General features: G+C 38.6%; 1 protein-coding gene across 4 annotated transcripts; it reads left to right on the top strand.

Moving 5' to 3' along the window:
- Positions 1-1,003: 1,003 nt before the first annotated feature.
- MSL3 (MSL complex subunit 3) lies at positions 1,004-23,276 on the top strand. 4 transcript variants are annotated; one of them, XM_027638953.1, is made up of 13 exons: positions 1,004-1,534; positions 3,518-3,600; positions 4,180-4,275; positions 4,839-4,939; positions 5,628-5,719; positions 6,558-6,680; positions 7,128-7,288; positions 9,153-9,311; positions 9,579-9,841; positions 10,222-10,331; positions 10,517-10,616; positions 11,054-11,138; positions 19,777-23,276. In XM_027638953.1, the coding sequence occupies exons 1-13, from the start codon at positions 1,436-1,438 to the stop codon at positions 19,874-19,876; spliced, it is 1,572 nt and encodes a 523-aa protein (XP_027494754.1). In that variant the 5' UTR covers positions 1,004-1,435; the 3' UTR covers positions 19,877-23,276. The 4 variants fall into 4 exon arrangements, 3 of the variants coding, with proteins under 3 accessions (XP_027494754.1, XP_027494770.1, XP_027494765.1); XM_027638969.1 differs by lacking the exon at positions 1,004-1,534 and adding an exon at positions 2,207-2,353; XM_027638964.1 differs by lacking the exon at positions 1,004-1,534 and adding an exon at positions 2,207-2,365.
- The last annotated feature ends 1,223 nt before the right edge of the window (positions 23,277-24,499 follow it).

Raw genomic sequence — 24,499 nt, 5'->3', positions numbered from 1 at the left:
ATGCATTTTTGGAGCCTGTTTGTTAACCTTAGCAGCAGTGGGCTCTGAACGATGTCAGAACACTTCCTTAATTTTCTCTCACTCTTTTCCATCAATTGGCTTCTCTCACTCCACTCTCTCTTAGCAGCAAGTTTGCAGATTTTTCCCACTACCCCCACTATAAAAAACATGTAAGTTTTGAATCAAAAGAAATTGAGTACTTGGTCCATCCTATCCCAAGGATACCTACCCTCTCAGAGTCTTGTTTTCTGGGCACCCCGTATCACTTTTTACCTTCAGAAACCTTCTGGTAATACCCTAGCAGATCTCTGTTCTTTCCCAAGGCATTCCTGCCAGTTTCCAGTTTTGTTACTGGAAAAAAAAAAGATGATTTAAAGTTCTCTTCCCCTTAGCACTGGACTACTGTATGCTCCATTGCAGGATTGCCTTTCTCTGTGTAGAGTAATCCACCTCCTGAACAGCTTTAACAGAAAGGCAACTTCAAAAATGCTAAATAATCACAAATTAACTGGTCTTTCTATCAGGCTGGCTAAGCCCAGGCCTCTCAGCTCTGTTGTGGTCTTGTGTAAATCAGAAATGCAGAACTGGCATCAAAACTGTAATAGCCTGAGGAAGCACCTAATAACTAACATCCTGTGGGAAACTGCAGTGTTCCTCTGGCTGAGTCCCTTCCAGGCATCAGTGCACTGGTAAGAAAGCTGTGTATTGGTTTTATTTCCACTATTTGCATGCTCGTGGAATCTCAAATTGAACATTGGAAAGATAAATCAAACTCTAAGGCAACAGCCTACTTATTTCGAGCTTATTTTCTTGAAGGAAGAACAATGAAGGAACAATGGAAAGGAAAACAAATCTTGCAGGAGGTTACATTAAATGCATAGCCCACTTGGGAGTAGGGGCTGTTCTTTGCTGAGCAGAGAACACGGGAAACAGGGTAAGGACTGGGAATGTCTGGTGAGGGGCAGCAGTAGCAGAAAGGATACCCCGTTTTTCTCAGGGTGCATCCAGCCCCGCAGGCGGGCACAGGCCTAGTGCAAGGCCCTGCCCGGGGGCACTGGGGCTCCGCCAGCAGGGCCGGCAAAACCGCGCCCGGGCGCTCTCGCCTCCGCCTGCTCGGGCTCTCCCGGCCCAGGGCAGGCGGCCGCCCTCTCGCTCGGAGGGACCCGTCCTCCGGCCGCCGCCCCTCCCGCGCCCGGTCCCAGCCGCCCGTGCCGCGCACCTCGCGGGACCAGCGGGGTGGGCACAGGTGGGCAGCTCATCCCGCCCGGGGCCGAGCACGACTCCACCGAGGACAGCTGGGGTACCAGTGCACAGCACCTCGACTTGCTCTGCCCCACCCGCCCCTGCTGAAGGAGCCGGGGGCGGGGCCGCGCCGGCAGCAGCACCTCCCCGCGGGAGCGGGCGGGGCTCTTCTCCTTTGCGCCATGATGAACAAATGACCTCGCGGGGAATGAAATTTAAGTTCCACCGGGGAGAGAGAGTTCTCTGCTTCGAGCCCGACCCCACCAAAGCCAAAGTGCTCTATGATGCCAAGGTGACCGGCCGCGCGTGCCCCTGTCCCCCCTCCGGCCCGTCCCCCTCGTCCCCGGGCGCGCGGGGCGGGGCCGGCGCGCGGCCCGCCTGCTCCCGTTACCGCTCCCGCTCTCCCGTTACCGCTCCCGCCGGGCGCTGCGCGCGCTCCCGGGCGGGAGGCGGCGCGGGAGGGAAAAGGCTGCGGGCCCGACCGGGGATTCGGAGGCGGCTCCGCCAGCAGCAGCACTTGTTGTGGGAAACGGGCGCTGGCCCGGGGAGCGGGCAGAAGGCGGAGAGGTCGCGGGGTGGGGGCCGCCCGCCAGCACGGGGCAGGGAGGCGAAGCGAGGCGGTGCCAGCCCCGCCGGGCCTCTCCCCTCGTCATCGCTCCCTGCGGGCTGCTCAGGCCCGTCCCCTGGCGAGACTCAGCTCTGTCCCTTCGCACAGGGAGCCCCGGGGGCGAGGGGAGCGCGTAGCAGCCGTGTAGGAGCCTCTGGGCCTTTCCCGGAGCGCTGGGGAGCAGAGGCGGGTGACAGGCGATGGGGCCCGGGCCCTCGGGGCCTGGCTGGCGCCACAGGTAGAGCGGAGCCGCCCAGGATTTCTGGGAGTGTCGGAAGCGCTTCCCGCCTTCTATTCTGTGCTGAACACCTGCAAAGTAATTCTGAAATCTGATTTTCATCCCCGCAGTTGCGTAGCGTAGATAGATTTATTCCCCCTCGCGCTTTCCCACGCTTGCTGCCCTTCTGCCTTTCAGAAGGGTTTAAGTGGTACCGCTGGTGCAGAGAGTATACGGAAATACCACAGCAAGCAGTGCGCGGTGGATCTTAAGTGTTGGAGTAGGAAGTGACTGATTCAGTAAGGCCTGACCTTAAGAGTAGTAATAGTAATTACAGAGCTTTATGTAAATACAAGATTATTTTGCAGTCCTAAATCATCTCCACCCAACTTGCAAACAGAGGGTTTTTGTTTTGGTTTGGTTTGGTTGTTTTTTTGTTTGATTGTTTTGTTTGTTACAGAAAGGGATGAAAAGGAAAGTATTGCAACTGAATTCTTGACCAAATCAGTAGTTTTTGCTGGAAGTTTGCTAGGTGCATAGGTCTGTGTTTCTCATACACTTTTGATTAGGAACACCACCATCCTGTAATATTTTGGGCTGTCCTTTTGTTTGTACACATATTCTCATGTTCTGACAACCCCAGCAGCTTTAGTTGCTATCCACAGAGGTATCCTGAGTGCAAAACTGTGTAGTGCCTTTTCTTCCTCACTTTCAAATACCCTAAATAGCATAACTGTCCTTGAATCCATCAATAGTTCTTAAATTCTGGATTCCCAAATTAAACATCACACATGTTTTTAAATTAAAACATCACTGTAACCTAACTGCTGATACATGATCTACTGAGAGCTACTCAAGTGCAGGCTGCACAATTCCTTTGTTATTACTATTACCAATGCTTTTCTTATTGATCCACTAGATCTGTCTTTTCCTTCGGAGGTGCAGGCTCTTTCAGACTGGCCTGTTTCACATGCATGAAAGAGAAAGAAAACAAAGGCTCAGATACTCACAAAGCATTTTAATGTTTTGTGGCTGAGATTCTGTGGTGTTCAACAGGGCAGCACTTCTGGGGTTTATATATAGAGAAGTGTTTTCTCCTGCTTTGTGGGCTTGAGACAGCACACAGGAGAAAACATTAGCAGCCCAAATCTGCATATTCATATTGTGCTACTGCATTGGTTGACATCACTCTTTGTCTTGAAAGCATGGGATATTTGAGGACAGGACAAAGATGGTGAGCAGCCCCCAGTGTTAACAGTACTCAACAAGAAAGCTAGTTTTTCTGACCGTTTAGTATAATCCATATCTTCTGCTCATGTCAGTGTTAACTGGCAAAATAATAAGAAGTCTGTTTAATTTAATTTTCTTTGTTTGTGCATAAACTCTCTAAATACTGGAAGGGTTACTTTCTCTCACGCTTTTTAATACATACTATACAATGTTTGTTTCAGATTGTTGATATTGTTGTTGGGAAAGATGAGAAAGGCAGAAAGATTCCAGAATATCTGATCCATTTTAACGGTTGGAACAGAAGGTAAGAACCTGTATGTCTTGTTTCAGTTCTCCCATTTCTTCTGTTTTATTCTGCAAAGACAGGCATTGCACTGAATATCAAAGGACTGCTGTTTTCAGGAGTATCTTTGGTTTTGTAAATGCCTTTAGTATACTTGCTCATGTTGACACATTGATCTGTATCCATAAATTTCAGTGAGTCAGTTTGATAGCCATGAGTTTAAACTTCATGGGATATCTGTCTGCGACATATACTTGTGGCTCCTAGGTTTCCATTAATAAAAGTTTATGCTTTGTTAAATCTAGACTTGGATTGTTTGGTTATCAAGGCCAGTACGTGAGTGCAGCGTCTGACTGTGATCGATAGCATGTGTTGGTGTTACAAACGCTCTTGCATGTCAAGTCAAAGCTCGAGAGGTTTTAGGCAGCAACAAGAGTTGAAGCCACGTGAATGCAGAAGAACGCAAACCTCGTGATACAGATGTTGCTTCTTAATGACATTAAAAGAGTGCTTTGTAGATTTAATGTATATTAATTCATTAGTAATCATGAATAGCACATGTTCATAGTCATTGTTAATTTTCTTTCTGCTTATCCTTAGCTGGGATAGATGGGCAGCTGAAGATCATGTTCTTCGTGATACAGACGAAAACCGCAGATTACAGCGTAAATTGGCTCGGAAGGCTGTGGCTCGCATGTAAGAAATCCTTTTGGCCTCAAAATGAATGAGAAATTAATTTTCAAATTCAAACAGATACAAGTCTACAAGTGAGCTTGGCCTTAGCTCATGCTGTAGATGGTAGATATGTACTCAGTACAGTCAGTGCATTGTAGAGAGCTACTCTTCTCATGCTGAAGCAGATATCTATGTATTGTTCTTAAGCACCACTCCAAAAGACTAACACTTAATAACTATGTTATTCTTAACTATTGTGCAAAATACTTGTATATTGGATCTAGATCTTCCCAAAGAAATGTACTTGCAAAATAATTTGGGAAAACATGAAGTGTTTTTCAGCCAAAAGCAATAATCTAATATTGATTGGCCACGGCTTGAGGATCTGCTTGAGAACATGAATATGAGCTACTGTGCAGATATTAAGGTGTCCACTCTCAAATAAGCATTGCCCAAATTATTTCAGCATTAATAAATGAAAATAACTGAAACATGTTTCCTGTGCATTTGCATGTAGTTGAATTAGCTAGGGTAAACAAATTAAGTATTAGCCAAATTTCAGTGAACCATTTTATATTCTGCAGGAGAAGAAAGGGAAGAAAGAAGAGACGTTGCAGGTTGCCTGGTGTTGACTCTGTGTTAAAAAGCCTTCCTGCTGAAGAAAATGATGAGAGCAGTGAAAACTGTGAGCTTATTTTCATCCTTTGGTAACTGCTGGTAGCTTCTTGACCTGGGGAGCAGTGCATCCTGTAACTTGCTGTCAGGATGATGTAAGAGTATCATTGTCCTATCTGAAATACACAGAGACAGTTATATGAAGAAGGAGGCAATAAGATTATTTTTTTCCCTAGTCTACCTGGCACAAAGATCTGGCTGATTTTCACTTTCAAGAGAGATCTTTAATTTCCTGCAGTTTTCTTTGTAACTAGAAAGCTAGCAGGAACACTGACTGGCACTTAACTGATGTTCTGGAAACTGTCACTGCACAGATCCAGACCTTTTGATTGAATGATTAATGTGTTAATTCCCTGTTCAGAATTAAAGACCAATGAAAATTGAGAAGATCTCTGCGCGTTCAGGAATGTAGGGAGCTTTTAAAAGTGACTGTTTTTAGAGAGGATGCAAGAATACTTCCTATAAACTCATCTTACATATTTAAGATGTTTATAGTGTGCTGTAAATAATACTTGTGTGTTTAATTCAATTAGAATTATTAATCCTCATTAAATATAACAAACTAGTTGTGGTTTTTTGGTAGCTTGGTGTTTTGTTCTTTTTTTTTTTTTTGTTTTCCATTGGGGCCTGAAATTGTTTGGTCATAACCTCTGCAATGCAATAACGTGAGATAAATATGTGAAATCTCTTTTCTGCAGCTATAAGTAGTTCTTCTTCTGATGACAGCGATGAAGGAACAGATGAAGAAATAAAAAGTGAAGAAAGTGACATAGACGAGAGGACAGAAATGGTATATTCATGAGCTCCCTAAGTTAATAGAATTTAAAAATCTGTACTTGAAAATCTGGAAAAAGTGAAGTAGATGAAATATAGGCCACAGGTGGTAATTTAGTTGGAAATAAAACCATAATTTTTTTACTCCTGGTCTCTACTGTTGTTGAGATTTCAAAAATTATGCAGTATGTCATATTCTTGTAGAGTTATTTGATATTAATCTAAAAATACAAATTTGTTTCTTTTCCCTTCTTCCTACACATGAGGCTTATGTGGAGAAAATGTAAGAGACTACATTTTCCAGTTTTGTGGGTGCTGTAAAAATTTACTGATCTGTGCAGGTTGGACAATTCCTAATAGCAGCAGGTTCCTTGTGTGTTTTACTGTGACATCAGCCCTGGTCTTAAATTAAGACGTAGAGGACTGACTTCAAGAAAAAACATTTATTTTTCTACAGTTGTTCTGAAGGTGTGTGGAATCTAAGTAGTACAGGGAGGGTGATCTGAAGCAGCAAAACCTAACTGATTTCTGGTTTGGTTTTGGGGTTTTTGGTGGGGTTTTTTTGTGTTGGGTTTTTTTTGTTGTTTGTTTGTTTGTTAAATACTTAAGAGAATGCTAAATTTAAAAAAAAAAAGTTTTAAGAAATGAATGTGCAGATGCTTTCAAAACCAGTATTGTTAAATAGCTTACAGTAAGGCTATTATCCACTTAAATATTTATTCCATAAATAATAAAATTTTATTTTTGTGTGAGAAAAATTGATTTTTATATTGCATCCTGACTACTGAAGTTCTTTTTTCACTAATATTTGTGAGCACAAACAATATATTGTTTCTTGCACTGGTCTGTTGTAGAAAGAAGAACAGGACACTCATACAAAAAGGGACATGGAAGAAAGAGCAATAAGCATAGAAATTCCTGAAGTCTTGAAAAAGAAGCTTGAGGAAGACTGTTATTATATTAACAGAAGAAAAAGGGTATGAAATAAAAGTTGTGAAATGAATGTTCATGGGAGGGTGAGGAAGATATCAAAAGTAGTTTTTGTGTATACAAGTTCTGTTTTTTTTAATTTCATGGTAAAGGTGAGCTTAAGACAATATAAGGAAGAATACCAATATTGTAGCAGACTTCTCTATAGTTAAAACAGTGACTTGTCATATTTAAGTGTAGTGTTTCAGTACCCAACTGTATTTTTAGAATGCAGATTGGTTTTAAAGATGGAAATGCAGCAAGCTTGTTAACCTGACCATGTTTTTTGTTTGATCAAAAATTCGGTTAAAGGGTTGAAATTAATAGCTGAAAAGCTGAAATAGCTTCATGAACTAGACATTTACTGAATTAGTTGGTACATTACAAGCTCCTGTTTTAATTTGGTATGCTTACTAACTGTTTTTATAAGACATTAATTTATGGTTTCTTTTTAGCTAGTGAAGCTTCCTTGTCAGACAAATATAATAACCATCCTGGAGTCATATGTGAAACATTTTGCTATTAATGCCGCTTTTTCAGCCAATGAAAGGTCTCGGCACCATCAGATGACTCCACATGCTAATATGAATCTTCATTATGTGCCGCCAGAGAAGAAGTAAGTAACGTTTAGTCCAGTGCTATTGTCACAAGAATGACCGTTCTGTTTTATGGCTGTTCACTTCTGTGAGCTTATACCATGATGAATGTCTGTTTATAAGGCTTAAGGTATTTGACAGATACCTGTAGTACAGTAACGCTGACTGTTTATCAGTGAGTGTCCCTATATTCTGAAAAGTCATTATGCAAAAGTATCAATATCCTGGTTTATCATGTAAGTTTTTGTAAATATTGTGACTCGTTTGGAAGAATGTGTTGCTGTTGTCAATGTGAAAAATTTCATATCTGATATGAGAATATCCTGGTTAAATAAAACTGAACAGGTTCCAGTTTTATAAAGGATGAAGAATTAATACAAACACTTCTAAAGAACTCCAAGTGCCGGTTGGGTTTTTTTTTTCAGTTGACATATGATCTTAAATCCTAGAGTCAATATGTAGGGAAACTGTGGGTAGTAACACCAATCCTGTTTGTTAAAATTAATTGTGTCTTAGTTTCTGTTTTCTCAGCTGAGCTCTATATTCTTTTACCATACTACAAATTAACCCTCCATGTTTGCAGTGTGGTGTTTTTTGTTTGGTTGTTTTTTTTCCTCTCATGTTAAAGATTCTTGGTGTTAGATGAGACTGCTTCTTTATGTAAGTCTGCAGTCTTGTATTTTATCTAAGAGTGATCTTGACTTGTGTTACAATGTTCTATCTCAGTGGTGTGTAATTACACTATTCCTTGAAATACTTGGGTCTATATGAGTGTCTAGGTTTATGTTGATGCCGTTCATTCTTTGACAGATTAATAGCTTTCCGTTGTAGTATAATCTCCCAAACAAAAAGTTAGAAGAAGTATCAGAAATATGAACAGAAGGTTGTACACACATAATAATTTTTAAAGGTGCATGTTTAAGGAACTTCTCCAAATGTGTATAGTTTTAGTGATCCATTAAGTAGGAGAGGTTCAACTGATGGTTTTATTATGTTGCCCTTACTGCTCTAACACTGAAGGTTATTGACCTTATTGGATCTAGTATAATTTCTGCACATGCTGGTCCCCCAACCCAATTTAAATGTAGTATTTAAAAAAACCAAAGGCAGTAGTTTTAGCAGCTGGTATGAAATGGTAATAAGGTTTGGAATTTCTAGCATGGGTCATTTTGGCAGAATCAAATTTCTATCACCCTACACATATATGCACTTGAAACATGAGAGTGGAATACCTTCATAGAGGTGAGAGGTGTTGCAGGTGGGCTGCACTTGGTGTTCTTTTTCTTCTGTAACAGCACCACCTAACATTGTGAGTCTTTTACACAAGCCGAAAACTGAAATTCCTAGTAGCCTCTAAATGTAGTGTTTGATTACTGGAGCAGACCATTGGAGGCTGATGTCCAATGGAAATTTATCTGGTTTTGTTGGTTGACTGGATATCTCTTAAGCACAACCTTAACTGCATCTTAGCAGCTATAGATCAAATTCTTCATATTCCTGTTAGACCGAGATTCAGTCTGTTGAGTACTTCCTTTTTCTGTGCCTCTGTTTTCAGCCTAGTAAACTTGGAAAAACAAAATAATGCTACATGAAAAACATCTGACTAACTTTGTTTACTCTACAGTAGATTTCATTAATCCAATAATACAATAGAAAAATTGGGTAGGTTTTTTGAGGTTATGAAGCAGACTTTTTAAAAATTTGTAACTCTAAGTAATGAGAGCAATCACTGTCTTTTTAAGTATGCTTTTAATCACTTATTACTTAGTGATTAAATCAGCATATTGTAGTTATGATATTAATGGTCCATATTAAAGGGCAGTTTTGTACAACTATGCTGAAAATTTTTGACATGCAACTTTTTATATTTGTTTTCCCCTCTAGTGTTGAGTTATGTAAAGAGATGGTGGATGGGCTGAGAATAACCTTTGACTTCACACTTCCATTAATTTTGCTCTATCCTTATGAACAAGCTCAGTTTAAGAAGGTGACCTCATCAAAATTCTTTCTTCCTATCAAAGAAAACTCAACAAATACCAACAGGTAGGTTGGATATAAGGAGTTTAATACTGCTCATCTCCTCAGTAAAATGTAGAAGAATGTCATATTTGTGGGTTTTAACTTTTATTTGAAAACAAGTATACTTCTGGAAAATAGTATTTAACAGAAGGCCTCATCACTTTAATAGTTATTGGGAGGAGACTGTCTCATCTGAATAAGTGTTTAACAAGATGTGTGAAACTGTAAGAATTTCTTTTGTGGGGGGAGCCCTCATCTCTTCAGTTCTGTAAAGCTGCCTTAATTTCCTAGAAATCAGGAGGAACTTTCCCCAAGTCCTCCTCTACTGAATCCGCCCACGCCTCAGTCAACGGACAGCCAGCCCACCACAGGGGAGCCGGCCACGCCGAAAAGGCGGAAAGCTGAGCCTGAAATCCTGCAGTCGCTGAGACGTTCCACTCGCCACAGCTCCAACTGCGACAGGCTGTCGGAAAGCAGCGCTTCCCCACAGCCTAAGAGACGTCATCTCGAGACCCCGGCTTCTATGCCTAAGCTCTTCTTGCACCTGGAAAAAAGTAGCTTTTGCTCTTCAAATTGTTGGTCTAAACAAAGTGTAAAGTTCTGTTCTTTTTTTAACGCTGTGTGGACTGTGAGTTGTGTGATTGAAGTGGGAATTCATTACTTTTTGTATCAATTATTTATCTCTGAGGCTTTATTACCAAAGAGAGAAATATAATGCAATATTCTCAGTACTCTGGTACTGTATTGTTCCACAGTATTCAATGAGCTGCATTTCTGAAAGCCTATTTTAGGATAACTTTTATTGAATTTCAGTATTTAAGACTTCAAACATTTTAGCAGCAGACCTTAGTTCAGTTTAATGGCTTATAGTTTCACAAAACAATACAATTTATTTCTGATTTCATTTGTTTTGTTTTTTTCTTCCTTTTTGAAGAAACCCCTGTCCATAGCGGGTCATCTTCACCAATAACTTTGACTCCTAGCAAAGAAGGGAGCACAGTTTTTACTGGCTTTGAAGGTAGAAGAAACAATGAACTGAATGAGGTAACTGATTTTAATGTTACTACCCTAGATTCCATAATTAAGGGTTTTGTGGACCTCGGAGTAGGGCTATGCAAAAAAAGATTTTGTTGGTATTGCTTATCTTTGCATTTGAAGTTCTGTACAGACTAAATTATTTATGATGCTATAAAGATTTAATAACCAATGTCCTCACGTTTCATGTTTAGGTTTTGTCCTGGAAATTGATGCCAGAGAATTATCCACCAAGTGATCAACCACCACCTCCTTCATATATCTATGGATCTCAACATTTGCTGCGGATGTTTGGTAAACTGATGAAAAACTCTCTGCTCAATCAAAGTTGCTTTATTTTTTTTTTCTGTTGCTTATACCTTTGTGACTTTTCTGTTTGCTTTATCACATTAAATTTTATTCTTTGCTAAATGTACATTTTAATCTATTTAGAACTCCTAGGCTACTCATAGATTTGGTTATCTTTTACTGACTCTGTAAGCCTTCATTTAAGAAAAGCAAAGCAGTGTTACTTCCAGTGTGTGCTATCAAACATCATTAAACCAAGCAGCATTCACTTTCTCAGCATGTTCCTGTTTAGTAAGGCTTTGAAAGGTCAATGAGTAGCTTGCAAGGAAAAGTGGGGTCTGTGGGGAGAAGAAATTTTTATATTCCTTTCTTTATACTGGATAAAAGTAATTAAAAGTTGCTTTTACAAGAACAGGTGTAAACATTATTTCTTTTATTTACAGTAAAGCTACCAGAAATATTGGGGAAGATGTGCTTTCCTGACAAAAACCTAAAGGCTTTAGTAAAACACTTTGAAATGTTTCTGAGGTAAGGTGACACAATGTACCACAGCAATGTTTCCATTGTTACATAGATTGAAATGTCTTGGAATGACAAAGAGGATTTAAAATAAGATGTTAGTTTTCCATTACTACAAGAATATGATAAAATTAATATAAAATTTTAACGATAACAACTTGAGTAAAGATTAATATAAGATTTTTCTATTCTGTGACTCAGATTGAAGGGAGCCTGAATTTCCTACTTAAAATTTTGAGAAATACAATGACAGAGAACTGAAGTTGGAAAGTTTGTTACTATATATAGAATGACAAGTCTTGGTTAAGAACCATGTTTATGAAGAAATTCAAAGTCTACATTGTTATTTTTTTGAGAGCATAATCTTGGGAGTTTTGACTTACAGTGGCATAAGCAGGGGAAGAAAACTTGTGCTTTAAAGCAGGTTTTTAATTATGGTCGATTTTTTAAAAGAAATATCTGTCTGAATTGAGCTTTGAACAGCAAGGTTTCTCTGTGATGTAGTGCAGTGGTTTTTAGAGATACCCAAACGATCTGAACACACGAGCTCCACAGCTGGAGTCAGTAAGCTCATACCTGCACCATGATCAGCTTTTATTTTTACCAGGTGCTGTAGTTAGTATCTATGCATGACAGTGAGGTGATAGATACCTAGTGTGGCACTGTGCTGTGTAACATCAATACAGTGGAAAATGAAATTGCCAAGAAAGTTTTGTAAATGGTAAACATTTGGAACAAATGTTGAAATTGTAACTTAATTTTTGGTCAATGACTTTAGTAGCCACGTATGGAAAAGTAACATGACATTACTCTAGCATAAATAAAAGTCCTATTAGAGATCAGAGAGATGAAAGCTTAAATATGCTTTTACTTAAATTGTTTATCGAAAATAAGATGCCTCAAATGTCAAAGTTTCTACAATACAAAATTTTTCCCTGGAAGCATTTAGCTGTTAAGTGTTGCAACTCTCTCTTTTATCAGATCCTTGTTGGCATTCAAAGTACCCTAAAGTCAAACAGGACAAAAGTAGAGCTCGTTATTGGAAACCTGGTTTTGGAGTGAATATTTCTTAGGGAACTTAACTCACTGTGGATCAGATCAGTTTTTATCAGACCTTTGCCTGTTCAGATTCTTCTGTGTTGACCACAGCAGGTCTCTGCTTTTTAACATCCTTAATGCAGTGTTTTCATACCCATTCTATGGATGAGCTGTACTGGAATAGAATAGAGGAAAGGAGAAACATTTCCCCTACTCCCTATACAGGTAGGGAGGTGGCTAAACTGAAAGTTCTGGTGGTAGTATCTGTGTCTGTCTTATTTTTCCATCTGACCATCTCATTGAAATGCAAATTCATCTCTAAATAGCAATAAATCACGTCGGCATTTTTAGGTGAGATAGAACTGTGCTTTTGAAGCAAATCTTTTGGTAGTTCCCATTTACCAGGCTTTGTGTTGGGATGTGGAGTGCTCAGAGTACACAAGCTGCATTCCTTGTAGAAAACACTTAAATGTTCTTCAGTCCCCAAGACCAGACTACAACTAAAGCAAAATGGCCCCTCCAGGCAAGCATATCTGCTACAGCAAAATATTTGAAGGCTCTTAGTTTTTTCAAGTGCTTTCTTTTTTGACAGTGCCAAAAAAGCTTCCAAGTTACAGTTACTTCTGTAGGCAGCACTTGGTCTTGGGTAGCTTTGTCATAAATACTCTTCTTAGTCTAGTTTCCTTATTAGTTATGCTGTGTATTCAAATAGGTAGCACAGAAACCATGCAGATTATTAGATTTTTTTTTTCCTCAACACATATTCATGGTACTTTAACATGTCTTTCATTTGGGTATATATTTCTGTCCCATGTGTCATTGAAAGTGGTCAAACAATTACGTTTTCTAGGAACTCGTTTATGCTTGATTTTTATCACAGAAATAATTCTGCATTATCTATTTCTAATTACAAGAGAAAAGTTGAGGTTGAGGTGACAGCTTATACTAGTTCTTCAGTTTTCAGATTCTGTCTTTTCCTTTTTGGGAATGAATTAATGGATGTTTATTATAAATACTTTATATCAGTTCTATTCTGGCTTACTTTTCAAAGGATAAGAACTGCCCTAAAAGATCTGTATGCATTAGATGATAGCAGCCAATTTACTTGCAGACCACTTAATTTTTTTTTTTTTAGTGGATTGCTCTTGAGTGACAAGCTGAAGTACTCTCTATTTCTTTATTTTTCTAGTAGCAGACAAAGGATCAATGTGTCTGGTTACATTAATAAAACTGCTTCTGAATCTTCTTTGAAGTCTAGGTAGAGTAGTCCAAGCATAAGCAGTTTATATATTTTTAAATAAAACTTCCATGTAGTAGACAACTGATTTAGTTCTTGCATAGATACTGATTTAATTTTGAATTATAATTTTATGACTAAAATTTACGGTTTCATTTAGCATTTATACTATTAATGTCTGAGGAACTGAGACTTATTTAATACTTTGTCTGGAAGCTTGTTTTATTGAGTTTACTTAGTACTTGATAGAGGCATTAAATTTTCTTTGAGATGCTACATGGATAATATTTTCCAGTCATGCCCTCAGACTGCTGCGAGACAAGATTGTTCTCAGTTTCCCAGACAACCTATATTTTTGAGGAATGTATGAAATGCATCTTTTTGACTTTCTTGTTAAGTAGAAGCTGTACCCTTTGTGCTTAGTGCAGCTTTCTACAAGTGTGCATAATGAAAATTTCTTCAAGGAGAACGTGGAAGTTGATTTCTCAAGTATAGAATTTGCAGATGTAAAGAAAATCAATTTCTCAAATTAAGTACAAAATTATGAGTCTTAAATTATTTAGTTTGGAAATAATTCATGGTACTTGCAGTCTGAAGTAGACTTTAATGACAGTCACGAGGTGGTTTCACCGAATTTCACTTAGTTTGAGTTTAGTCTTGAGGAGCAAGCAATGGAAGCTCACAGAATAACTGGTGCTTGCTTACTGGTATTCCAGTAGTGAAGGACTCCTGATTAAATCTTCCTGCCTGTTAATAGTTTTTGAGTAGAGAAGGTATTATCTTTTAACTAGTTCTATTATTTCAGCTATTTTTAAAATAAAATGCTGTATGGGCTGTATTTTATGATTTCTCTTTACTGTGAGGTGCCTAGCATGGCTCCAGAGGCTGCTTCAGTGATGAGAAATAATAGGCAAGAAGGTGCCAGTTTCTGCTTTGCTGTTCCCATTGATTTGAACACAACCTTGACTTGGAAAACTGTTTTGGAATCAGAGAAGTCACTTCTCAGGACTGTTGTCCAACAGGAACTACTTAAAAATTAGGAGACATTAGACACAGCATGTCTGTTTTTACAATAGCAAGACCCATCTTCACCGAGATAATTTCAGGACTGTATTGTAGAAAAAAAGGCAAAGCTAAGTGTACAGCACTTCAGAAAGACAGGTATTTTGACTTTCATGAAATGCAAAAGAATAAGTGATGAAATATTTCTAAAATATTGCTTCTAATACATAGTTTTCAGATGAGGCCAACATGTATTCTTTCGCATTATGGAGAACTAATTTCTTAATGCTCTCTAGTTTTGCAATTTGTCTTTAGTTTTGAAATACTCCCAGGTATTTCAAACTAAATATTTCCTGTAAGCTTAGATCTCTTTTCTTTTTCCCTGATGCTTTACAATCTGCTTGTATCTATTGTACCACTCTGCTCCATGGGTAGAAAAGTGTTTTGATACTGTTGAGCACTTTCTGAGAAGAAAGCCAAATGAGACTGTGACCAAATTAGAGAACTGTAATAATAAAATGTATGTATAGAAAGATGACAACTTGTTTCAAGTAACCTTAAGAAACAGAACTCTGGTTCTGACAGCACATTTTGGGTGTAGTAATTGTATATGTGCAGTGGTGAATTATCACCACTAGTCTGTGCTAATGTACAATTAATGAGAGGTTATTAGTGTCTGAGAATGAAAAAATGAAGCACTGCACATGGTGAATAGAAGAGAAAACATCTTTAGTTAGGTCAAGTTGCTTTGTGACAGAATTCCTGCTCATTGTGATTCATTGTGGCTTAATAAAGTTGCAAGATGATAACTAACTAAAAATCACTTTCTGATAGATCATAAAGAATGCAATTATGCCAGTGTTTGTTATATTGATTATTAATTGATCCATATTATTGAACATATTAGAGTTTTTTTGGTCTTTCAGTTTTTGGGATTAACCAGTTACTTGGCAAAAAGTATCTGTGCAACATAGCAGTTATGATATACTATAGAACTTATGAGTTTTCGAGTATAAATTGAGGTGTGGGTTTAGAGGGCACAGACATATAAAGGAATATTCTTTTAAAAGTTTTGAAACATTTTGAAGTAATTCTGTTTGCACAGTGCCTTATTTCAGGGCATTACTATCATTTATTTGGACTTTGCTATATGCATTGAATGGGTAGAAAGGTAATTGCCATTTTAGGTCCTCTCAAACTTTTGGCACCTTGATGTTGAATGCTTTGTCAGTGAGTACCTGGTATCATACAGGTTCTTATTTTCAGAGGGCTTTTGTTTGCTTGGTCTGCAGAATATGCTCATCTGTGCTTATTGTTCTTGACTAAAGAACAATAAGCTTTGGTTGCTTTGCCAAAAATACTTGCTGAAACTCACCATGTGGATTGCTTCTCTTCCTTCTGCTTATCAAACCATGAGTGTTTGGGTACTCGAGTGAGCATACTGCTGGTCAATGGCTGAGGTTTGGATCACACGTCTAAACTGAGAGGTTGCCCAAAATACTTTAAATGTGCTACAGTAGCTTTTTAGAACGCAGCTCTAGGGATCTGGCCTTACTACAAGTGGGTCTTCATCCTCAAGACAAACCAAGGACTCCCGTATTGAGCTCTTGTAGGGCTATTTTCCCAAAAGTGGTACTAGAAGTTACCACTTTTAATGGTTACTCAGCCTGATTACTGGAAATGCTGTGTTGACAGCATGGCATCTTCAGAGTTCTCTGCCCTCTCCCTTAAAAGGCCAAGGGCAATGGTGTTATGATGGAGTTTTTGTTGAGGATCTTTTGCTCTGAACAGCCTTCCAGATGGAGATAGGCCTATGAACTGGGGAGATAACTTCTTAGTCTGTAAATGACATTTCTTTTGATGAGGTGACTCATAGAGTTAGGATCCATAATGCTCTCAGCAAATTCCTTTAGATAGATCATTACAGTTACCTTTCAAACAGCACCTCTCTCAGGCCACTGATCTCTTCAAAGCATCTGCTTACCTTCTCGAACTCTGTAGCAGAAGTGTTTAAGATGTCACCTTCCTGGGAGCTTTTCCTTTGGACTCCGTATTCTTATATCTTAATGGCTGAGGTTGTCTTTCTAAAAATTAAAGTTTTCCTTTCATTGTCATTTTCACGCTTTTTGGGCTGTCCCTGCAGTTTATTCATGTGATAATAGCTGATGTTGAGTAGAAATTTTTTTCTTCATGCAGAGACTGTTCTGGTAATAAGTTGTGTTGACGCTGTCAAGACAAGGCCCTTTTTGTTAAAAGGTGACACTGTTAAAGCTCATGTTAATTCACTGACTTGTGTTGATAAATGTTCCTGACATGTGTCAAGTGGCCTTCTGATGTGGACAGTGATAATTCTGTGCCTCTTTTGTTAGATCTGCTTGTATAACTCAAAGTCAGGTGGTAGTATATTTGTGAGGCTATTGCTTGGAGTCACCTGAGGTAAACTTGCTTACAGACTCCCATGCTTGAAAATCAGAACATAGGAATTCTTCAAGTTAAGTTGCCAACATATCTTGTTTCCCTTGTCTCCATTCCCTCAAGTCCTTTGAGAAGTATTGCCTCTACCTGTGGTAGGGAGGGAAATAGCTGCATTGTACCATGTTACTCCTATGTTCTAAGCATGAGTGTAAAGCATAAGTTTTCTTTTTGAGGATGCTCATGATGAAAAAAATGTGCAATCTTGCATCAGTGTGGACTGTGCATCTCAGAACTTGGTTACTCATAAGCAGTTTCATACATCAACTATGTAGATGTATGCATATGAGCTCTATAAAAAGCATAAAAGTGAAAAAGGCAATAATGCAACAGGTGACTGAATTGATCAGCTTTGTGAGTTAAAAGTAATGAAACAGTTTCTGAGTAACTCAATAGCAATGTGCTTTCTGATCTATAGCTGAACATTGGTTTTGCCTGCTAAGTACAGCTCCCTCTGTCTTTAAATCTTGGCTCATGACTTAGAGGTACCATTGTAGTTGATCCTGAAGCTATTTTAGCTTGTCCAAGAGCAAAGCATTAGTGAAATATCCACTAGCTAAGAGTCTTAGGAGACTCCTAATATTTCTGTGCCAGCGTTCTGCACTGTGATGTAGTTTGAATAGAAAACAGCTTCAGAAGGGCCCTGCTCTTTGTGTACAGATATAGAAGGGATTGGGACAGAAGCTGACCATGTGTTTCTTTTGGCAGTTTTCTCCCACTTCTCTGCAGAAAATAATTTGTTTGCTAGCTCCGGGGTATTTTGTTTTTCACAACTGTTCCATAGAGAACAGGGAGATGTACATTTGACTGCGTGCATTCTGCCTGCCTTTTTTTTTTTTTTTTTGAGCTGTAACTGTGGCACAGCATCTCAGTTAACGTTTCTCATGTCTACCAGCTGTCACTTCAGTATGCACCAAACTGGCATGTATGACTGATCTTAAGCAAAAGTCAGGAAATTTGTAAGAGAAAATGAGCTTGTTTCCCATTACTTGCTGTTAGAATTCTTGGAACTGTCAGCTAACCAATGCCCCCTCTGAAGGTTCCTTTGTTTTAGTGTTCTTTTAAAACATGTTCCCTAGTATGATCCAGCTCTTAGTACTCTGTTTTACTGAATGTTATCCAAAGACACTAAGATTTTCATCAGCCCCTATAATCAGTTGGAGTCATCAACTTGTGTTAATGAAGAATTATTAATTAAATACCACTTGTAGCTCATCTTAATCTTGTGTTTTCTAAGCATGTTAGGTGCAACTCTGTTACATTTTAGTCCTTACCACACTCAGTTCACACAAACCCCTTGTATCGCAGAAAACGATTAGTAGCTCAAGTCAGAGGTCACAGCAGTTGATGATTCAGGTATTTTATTAGCTTCTAAATTGCCCTTATTTCAGTACTCTTTTGTAGTGGTTTGAAACATTTTACATCGGAAACCATTCTAGGCCCCCCTGTATACTCTTAATTACAGAGCTCCTATGAAATAAGCGAGTATGGAGGAAGTTGACAGCATGCCATCTGAATTAATGATGGCATGCTAAAGGATTGTATACAAGCTAAAAAAGCTTGTATTTCTCACTGCTTTTTCTAGACTTAGTGGGATATAGTTATTCCTCCAGTTTAGCACTTGTTTGATACCCATGTTTAAGTACAAGGATTGGAGGTGTGTGGGAAAAATCAACCTTTTTTTGCTTATCTGCAATTTTATGCTGTCACCATTTGCTGTGAGCTCTGAACAATTAATATACTCCTTATTAAATTTAAATTGGTTTATATAAAGAGTTTTGCCAGTATTCTTTGATGCTTTTGCTCTGTTAAGATCAAAGAATTCAGGCAGTGTAGCAGTGAGTGAAGTTGGAGAAACATTGTTTTTTTTGGTTTGGACTTTCTGTGTCCAGAGTATTGGTTCTGCAAAACTGAAGTCATCACCCTAGCCACTGTTTCTTGAGAAAACCCAGATCATGCAAATGACATTGTTTCCTGTCATTTCTATTGCTTCCTCCTCTTAGCTCAGAGAACCTGTAGCTAACAGTTTGCCATGTTTATTGATGCTGATCTTTAATATCCAGGTATTTTTGAAGGTCTGTGGGTTTTTTTTCTGAAGTGCAGCTTGATTGTAGTCTTGAGTTTAAGAACTGTTTTGCCCTTTTGCCCCCACTTATATACCCAGTGTCTTTGATTACAAAGGAAGGAGCAGAAAGCTTATAGTCATGTTTGTTACTAGTGCTAGTAGTAGCACTGTTTATTCTCATTTTCAGTCCTAAGCAAGGAAACAGTTGTGTATTAGAAGAGCAGGAAGACATCATAAAATATTGGGTGCTTAGCTGTTTGAATAATACTTTAAGACCATGTTGCAGAAATAGGAAAATAAGGAACTGGGTTTGCAAAGCATGTGTTTTGTCTTTGAGAACCATATTTAAATCAGATACTCCTGAAAGATAGAGACCTTAAATGCACAGGCACATGAAACATGAAATCATAGCTTTACTTACCTTAAAAGATACAACTTGACTTAATGGTTCCTGGCCATTTGTATAAGATACTGACATGATAACTGAAAATACTGTTTGCGACACAAATGAAAATAGTATGCTGAGCAGGTAATTTACAGCAGTTGCAGAAAGATCTCTTTAACTTCTTTTTTCCTTCTGTGATAGTTCTTGAGATTCTTTTTCTGAGTGTAGCTTCAGCTTTTGAATTTCTTTTAATTGATAGGGAAAGGCTATTTCTCACTATGTAAAACTTGTAAAAAATAGGGCAGGTCTTTTGTATGCCAAATTTCAAAGTGTAATAATTCTTAATTCCCAGGGTGTGGTTTTGCTGAGCTTAAAAATTAATTTGAAAATAACATTTCTCTTAAATGTTTCATGTTCTGTTCCTTTTTTTGGTGTGCTTTCTTCTCAGGTTTTTAGCAGAATACCATGATGATTTCTTCCCAGAATCTGCTTATGTAGCTGCATGTGAAGCCTACTACAGTACTAAAAATCCTCGGGCAATCTACTGAAGTTATTAATAAGGATTAAATCCTACTATACATAGACCATGACAATGCTATTCTGCTACGTGGCTACAAGATGAAGATGAAAAAGGAATTAAAACAACTTCTAGAGTTGAAGAAATTGGAAAATATCTTTCGCGATGGTTGGATTACTTAGGAATGGAGAACTACTTTTCAGAAATGTGTGTAGACAGCATTGTGAGTCACTTAGAGGATTGGATATAAATCTGATTCCAGATGAATGAAGAAACCTCGTTCTGACTTCTAATGCATAGGACTTCACAGGACTAATAAAGAGGAAAGGAGGCAAAAGCAGAGGCATTAGCAACAGGACATTTTCATGAAGATAGATCATCATACTGTCTCATTTTAGCTCAGCCTCTCCTGCCTGAGAAATAAGACTTGACTACACATAAAGAGAACATCTCTTTACATAAAGAGAGCATTTTACTGGTGTCTTATGAATTGTTTTCCTCACAAATTACACTTCATTTTGTGGAACCGTCATGATAGAAAAGATTGCTTAATGTAAAGGTGGCTTTGCTATTTGGCTAGCATGGCATCTGCCTCAAGAATGACTTTGTTGCTTGAACAAAAGATGTGTTGCTTACTTTGCATTTTGCAAAGGTGAATATAGCCCTTTCATGGTAAGACTGCCAGAGTTCCAAACAGACCATACATTGCTGGGAATTCAGCATTTACTTGGCAATAAATGATTTCCAGAGCCATTATGAGAGAACTGTTTTTCTACTAGTGGAGAAGTCAATAAAGTCATCACAGTTTAACTGGCAAACTTCTTTTCTTAATAAAGTTCACAGTGGCTGCTGTGTAAATGTGTGATTTTCACTGTCTAAAACATCTTGGTTTTACTTAATTAGTATTTTTGAGGGTGCTAAGTGTGCGAATAATGAGAAGTGGGAGCACTGACAACATACGGAGAGAAGCCTTTTCTGTATCACTGGGTGTTCTGCAGACTTGAAGGATGTCTCTTTAGACAGTTTTAGACACTTTGGCTCTGGAAATAGCAATTCAGTGAGAACTGAGTTCCTAGAAATCTGACAACGCATTCAGTAGAAATTAATTGAAACATAATTCTTGTCATCAAAACCTCATCCATGACTTAGCACGCTGGCCTTCAGAACACTGCTATGTCGAGATAGACACAGATTTTAAAAACACAGGGAGAAAATAAGACTCTGGCTTACAGACCACTGCATTAATCACTCTGTAATCCTTGGTTCAGAAAACTTCTAGTAGAATGCTGTCTGTAATGCAAAACTCAAGTTTCCTCACAGATTTACAGAAACCAATAATATGGAGAAATCATCTTTCAAATGTAAATGGCAAGCTTAGTCTAAGGCCAAAGAAAACCTGAAATCTGCTGTTGACATGCATTGTTGCTTTTCAGACTGCACTGCTGTGCTTTTGAAAATATCTGAATTAGCTTAATTTTAGCAGTTAAGGTTCTTCTTTTTAGAGAAACTTCTATGAAGAGTCTGTTAAACTCAATGGTTGTTAAACCAATGCTTGACATGGACACATGCAGATTTGGTGATTGTTAATTCTAAAGATTACTATTTAGCAGTACTATTTTTTAAATGCATTTCTGTTGTACCAAAAAGCCCCCACATTTGTAAGCTTTCCTCATTCTCAAGTGAGAAGTTTTGAATCTCCAGCAGAATCATATATGCCAAAATCCACTTTGCCAACATGTTTCATTCTAGGTTTAAACCATGTTTCTCTAAAAAGACAATTCAACAGAGCAGTAGTGACTCTCTGACATGAGCTTAGTCTAGGAATGCTGCCTGAAACTTCATCCTTTATCCTTTCTATTGCAGGAATGTTAGTGTATAATATGGCAGGTCTGGTTTTGTTCAATTGTTGGTACAAGGCAAGTTATGAACAGCATTTAAACCTTATTGTATGACTGCTTAACCATTAAAATGGCAATTTTTGCATGTGGGTGTTGGGAATACTGTTGGTATTGCCTTGTTGATACTTTGTGGTGATGCTTAAAAGATGTGAGGGGGGGAAATTCTGAAGGTCCAGTTTGTGTAGTCTTCACCTGAACAAACTTTGTCATGAAATTCTCTTGGAGCTACTGTTGGATATAATGTTACAAACTATCTTGCTCTCATAGCAACCAAAAACTTTTCTCAGAAGTTGCACCTTTTTTGTGCTTCTTGACACTTCTAGTTGATACAACTTTCCCAGACACTATATATTTGAATTAAAAAAAATTAGGCTTACATATTCAATTACGTCTTTGTAATGTACATCTTTGACATCCCCCTTCTCTACTGTCACTCTTCCTTTACAGCATTTGTGGTTTTATACCTGATTTATTTATTCTTAAGCTGCAGGAATGAGAGAGACTTGGAGAAACTTTAACCAGATTGAGTTAGAGGGATAGTTCTTACTAGTCTTGAAATACATGCTTACCCTAGTGTGGGCCCCAAATTTGCTTGAAATGTAATGTTCAAGGATTCTTGTGGCTGGAGGAACCTAAGTAGTGTAGTTATACTGCTGGTGTGAATCTGTAGCTCTTTGAATGTCCTTGACTGATCAGATATTTCATGGGATTCATATCCATCTGAGATGATGAAAGATGCACTTAACTGTTTGTTATTCCCTGGTCACTCTTTGTAGAGCTACTCCTATCAATGTTTTCTAACCTGATTCAGTCAAAATGGCTTGGGTTAGCTGAAGGAACGTGAAAACCTGACTGAAACAGGCTAGGGAGCCTTCAGGGAACAAGTCTGCTGGCAGACTTCAGAGACAGCCTCCTGCAGAGGAGGAGCTGAGCTGAGAAAGCAGGTTAAGGGACAGTGATAGTTTACACCAACATCCCTGTTCGTACAAGTCACATGTGCTCTGCTTCCAAAGGAAGAGGGGTTTGTTTGTGTATTTAAGGGAAATGTCCTAGTGTGATTACAGTGCATACTTATACTGGTAAGTCTCTATGCTGAAGGCAAATCCTTCCACTTGCCTTCAGGAGTGGAGTGCTTCCACAGTGAGTGTGGTGTTGGGTTTTGGATATGACTATTCTTGGGAAAAGGCAGAGGGGAGGAATTGCAGCATAAGTTTAAAAGCAGATGATGCAGCTGTTGTGGTGTGGAAAGAGTGCTGCTGTTTGTGTACCTGAGGTGCTTGATCTGTGCTTACACGACTAACTTCAGTACCTGCTCTGACTTTGTCAGCAGGAAGGTACCTGAGTAACTCGACAGTAGGCCACAGGACTGTGAAACTGCCCTTATGTAAAATGCTTTACGTAGACAGTAAAGATTACCAAAGAAGAATAAATGAACAGAATATAACTTTAATATTCTTCTGCTTTATTCTTGATTTTAGGTTTGATTTTGTACCTATCATGCTTAAAAAAAAAAGAAGATACTGTTCTTTGAAGTGCACTAACTAGAGTTGCCATGTTGCCTTTTGTTTTGCTGCTGTGTTTTTCAACAGGCTTTCATGTAGGGTCCTTTTCTGCTGAGATGACCAATGCAGAAGTGACTAAGTGCTAATTTATAGTATGTTTCATGTCCAATTCTAAAAGCAAGCTTATGCAGATGTTAGGGTTTCCCTTGGCACTTGATGGGGGCTTACATCATGTGTTGTCAGCTGTTACATCAGGAATGTTTGTTGGGAGCTTGTCAAACAGTAGTATAGGATGACCTTGCTCTGAATTATGCCAAGAGGAATATTTGTAGTCAGAGGAAATAAAAAGCTGATTGGAAATAAAAAGCTGTTAATGCTTTTCATGTTTGTATCATAAAAAGTGTTATCAAGACATTTGGGAAACACACTGGAGAGATTGTTATTGGAGTTAAGATGTATATTTATATATTAAATCCTTCATTTCTTGAAAATGATAGATTTTCCCTGCTGGAGTCATAAGCATGTCTCCCAGAAATTTGTATACTGGGGTGGAAATAAGCTTTTCAAGGCAGGGGGAAGGAAGGAACATGTATTATCCTTAACCAAGCCAAGTCTCAAGTCAAGCCTTTGTTGTGGTAGTTAGCTGTAGAAAAGCACTATGCTAACTGTTAGACAGAGAGTCTTGTTTTAACTTCTGACCTGGTACATGTCTGATTGGTTTTAACTTCTTGACCTATGAATAGAGCTGGAGAGCAAGTTTGCGCTTCAGAGTGCACAAAGTCTGCTCTCTAAATTCAAGGATAAAATGCCAAATAGCAGCAGCAAAAGCATACTTAGGCCAAATGCATAAAATATATATATATTTGTCCTGTGTACTGTAGTATCTTTGTGGTATGAGGTCATGGCATTCAATTGCATGAACAAGTCAAGTTACCTGTTTAGTTTTCTATGTAAATACATGATAGTGTCATGAGGTTCCCAGGAACAACAGTTCTAGATGGCATGTTACATTTGCAGTGCATTTGGCTGTAATCGGTACAACCTCGATGCGTTTACATAGTCAGTTTTTTCACTTGCTTATGAAACAGTGAATTTGGAGGGATTTTCAGCTTTTTGTGTAGTTGCATCATTTTTCTGTGTGAAATTAGTGAATGCAGGTACTACACTTCTACAGTCAGATGTAGAAACACAGTGCGGTGTTTCTGTCTCAATTTTCAATGGCTTTTACTTCAATGACAACACCCCTCACGTCGC

Source organism: Corapipo altera, unplaced genomic scaffold (assembly GCF_003945725.1).
Source record: "Corapipo altera isolate COAL_440 unplaced genomic scaffold, ASM394572v1 0, whole genome shotgun sequence".
NCBI lineage: Eukaryota > Metazoa > Chordata > Aves > Passeriformes > Pipridae > Corapipo > Corapipo altera.
The sequence above is the reverse complement of the archived record's forward strand: the minus strand, read 5'-3'. Positions and strand labels throughout refer to the sequence as shown.

What these genes read in the sequence shown, in the direction of transcription:
- MSL3 (XM_027638953.1), top strand. Translation starts at nt 1,436, where the DNA reads ATGACCTCGCGGGGAATGAAATTTAAGTTCCACCGGGGAGAGAGAGTT. An exon ending in TTTAACGGTTGGAACAGAAG is followed by an intron (nt 3,601 to 4,179) that starts GTAAGAACCTGT and finishes GCTTATCCTTAG; the next exon opens with CTGGGATAGATGGGCAGCTG. An exon ending in GAAACAATGAACTGAATGAG is followed by an intron (nt 10,332 to 10,516) that starts GTAACTGATTTT and finishes TTTCATGTTTAG; the next exon opens with GTTTTGTCCTGGAAATTGAT.